The sequence below is a fragment of the Vollenhovia emeryi genome, unplaced genomic scaffold (genome assembly GCF_000949405.1).
Source record: "Vollenhovia emeryi isolate VEMERY1.0 unplaced genomic scaffold, V.emery_V1.0 DF941100.1, whole genome shotgun sequence".
Classification (NCBI taxonomy): domain Eukaryota; kingdom Metazoa; phylum Arthropoda; class Insecta; order Hymenoptera; family Formicidae; genus Vollenhovia; species Vollenhovia emeryi.
In genome coordinates this window covers 1-2,099 of record NW_011965266.1, presented here as the reverse complement: position 1 = coordinate 2,099, position 2,099 = coordinate 1, and the positions used below count along the sequence as shown (strand labels likewise).

The 2,099-nt window shown below is 58.1% G+C and overlaps 1 protein-coding gene across 1 annotated transcript; it reads left to right on the top strand.

Moving 5' to 3' along the window:
• The first annotated feature begins 920 nt into the window (after positions 1-920).
• LOC105571162 lies at positions 921-1,676 on the top strand. Its single transcript, XM_012028637.1, has one exon. The coding sequence runs from the start codon at positions 921-923 to the stop codon at positions 1,674-1,676; it is 756 nt and encodes a 251-aa protein (XP_011884027.1).
• The last annotated feature ends 423 nt before the right edge of the window (positions 1,677-2,099 follow it).

Here is a 2,099-nt window from a genome sequence, read left to right as displayed (position 1 = left end):
GATCGAACTACAACCGCTGAGAAAAGCCACGGGAAGCGCGGTAGCGAAGGCCCTCCGAGAGAGTTTTGTTACGGCACGGTTGTCCGCAAACTCTAATTACCGATAACGGCCGACAGTTTATTTCAACCGATGTCGAAAGCCTGCTCAATAAATACCAGATCACGCACCGTTTGACGCCACCGTACACACCGCAATGCAATCCGGTTGAAAGAGCGAATAAGGTCATAAAAACCATGATTGCGCAAACTATCGAAAAGTCGCAGAAAAAATGGGATAGATTCATCCCGGAGATAGCCCATGCGTACACCGCGCACTGCGAATCGACGGGGTATACGCCAGCTTACTTGAATTTCGGCCGAGAATTGCGACCGTCCGGGAGTGTAGGCCAAACGTCTGTAAATGCAGAGAAGGAAGATTCCGAGACGCGAATAAAACAGATCCGGGAAGCGTTGGAACTCGCGAAAGTAAAATTGGCGCAGAGTTTTCAGCGGCAACACCACTATAATCTCCGGCGCCGCGATTGGAGGCCCCGAATCGGGGAAGAAGTTTGGAAGCGCACGCATGAATTGTCAAGTAAAGCGGATGCTTTCAACGCAAAACTCGCGGCTAAATACGAGGGTCCTTTCGTTGTTCACCGGGTGCGATCGCCTGTAATATTCGATCTGAAAACCACCAACGGCAAGAATGCCGTACTGCGCGTACACATACGCGACCTGAAAGCGACAAGTCACTGACGGGCCTGTATTTCGCTTAAACTACTGCCGGGCTTGTATTTCGCTCAAACTACTTCCGCAAACTACTTCCGGAATTTTGTTTTTCACCATTGGCCACACTGCCTCTCCTCTCCACCCACGCGAGCGCTCCCTATAAAAGCTCGCGAGCCGAACGCGGAAAATTTAGTTTGATTCCGAGCTTCCGCTATGACGGATCCGACGGAAAGGATTCCGACGCACCCGAGGGTGACGGCGCCACCCGCTAAACCGCCGCTATTGGGGGTGACACCGAACCGACCACCGGGCAGCAAAGCAACGACAACTGACGCGGAACGATTTTGGAGGACGGTGATCTCGCGCCGCATCCGAAACAACCCCGAGATGCTCCGCCGCGGAGTGGCGGGACCGCGACGACCTCCAGAAGACATCCCGGCGGTCGAGCTTAGCGAAGAGGAGGATCCGCCGAGGGTCAACACCGTTTCCTCCTCCTCCTCCTCCCGGGCCACTGGACCTACAGTACGATTAATCGAGGTGATGGCACCGCATACGATTATTTTGAAAAGAGCCCCGGGGGCAAGAGGGAGCTCCGTCTCCGCAGCGGGGGCCGCCGCCCCGAGACCGGCGGAGATCGAGACCGCCCGACCGACCGCTCATCCCCGGATTCCGAGGATGATCCACGCACCGGCCGACACCACCCCTGGGCTCGCACCGGCCATTAGGGATGCCCGATCCAGCCCCGTCTCCTCCGGGGGGGGAGGGACATTGCCGCGGATGCCCCGCGATCCCTTCTGTATTAGACCGCCCCCCCGGGAGGAGAGGGATGTGCAGGTGGATGGATGCCTGATCCGGGTGCCCGTCGGCGTGAAACGCTGGCGCACCCGGATCGGCAAAATAAAATACGCCCTCTGCCTCGTTCCGGAGACCGGGACGGTCCGACACTGGTCAAAGAGACAGTTGCCGTAAAACCGTAAGTAAGAAATAGCATTAAAATTTCGAAGAGCGAAAAACCGGGAATTTCGCTCTCCGAAAGGAGGGGGGGTGTAACGGAGGTAGCCGGGGAGGCGCGGCCGGAAGTAGCCGCATACCTCGCATTCCACGCATACCGCGAGCAAGAGAGAACACGATAGAGCCGCGGTTACCATAGCGACAAGGAGGCGGCAACGCCGCCCCTGCCCCGCCGTTTCTACCCGCGCGCCCAGGCTCCAGGGGTATAAAAGCCCCTCCGGCGCAAGCGCTTGGATCCAGTCTTGCCTCGGTGCTCCGAGCGACGACACCCGGCAGCGGGTACTTCCGCTGCGGTATACGCCGGTATCACGAGTACTGCCGTCCGGCGATATACCATTCCGGAGTACACGACAGGTGGAGGCGCTGCTCCATCGTGTGCCC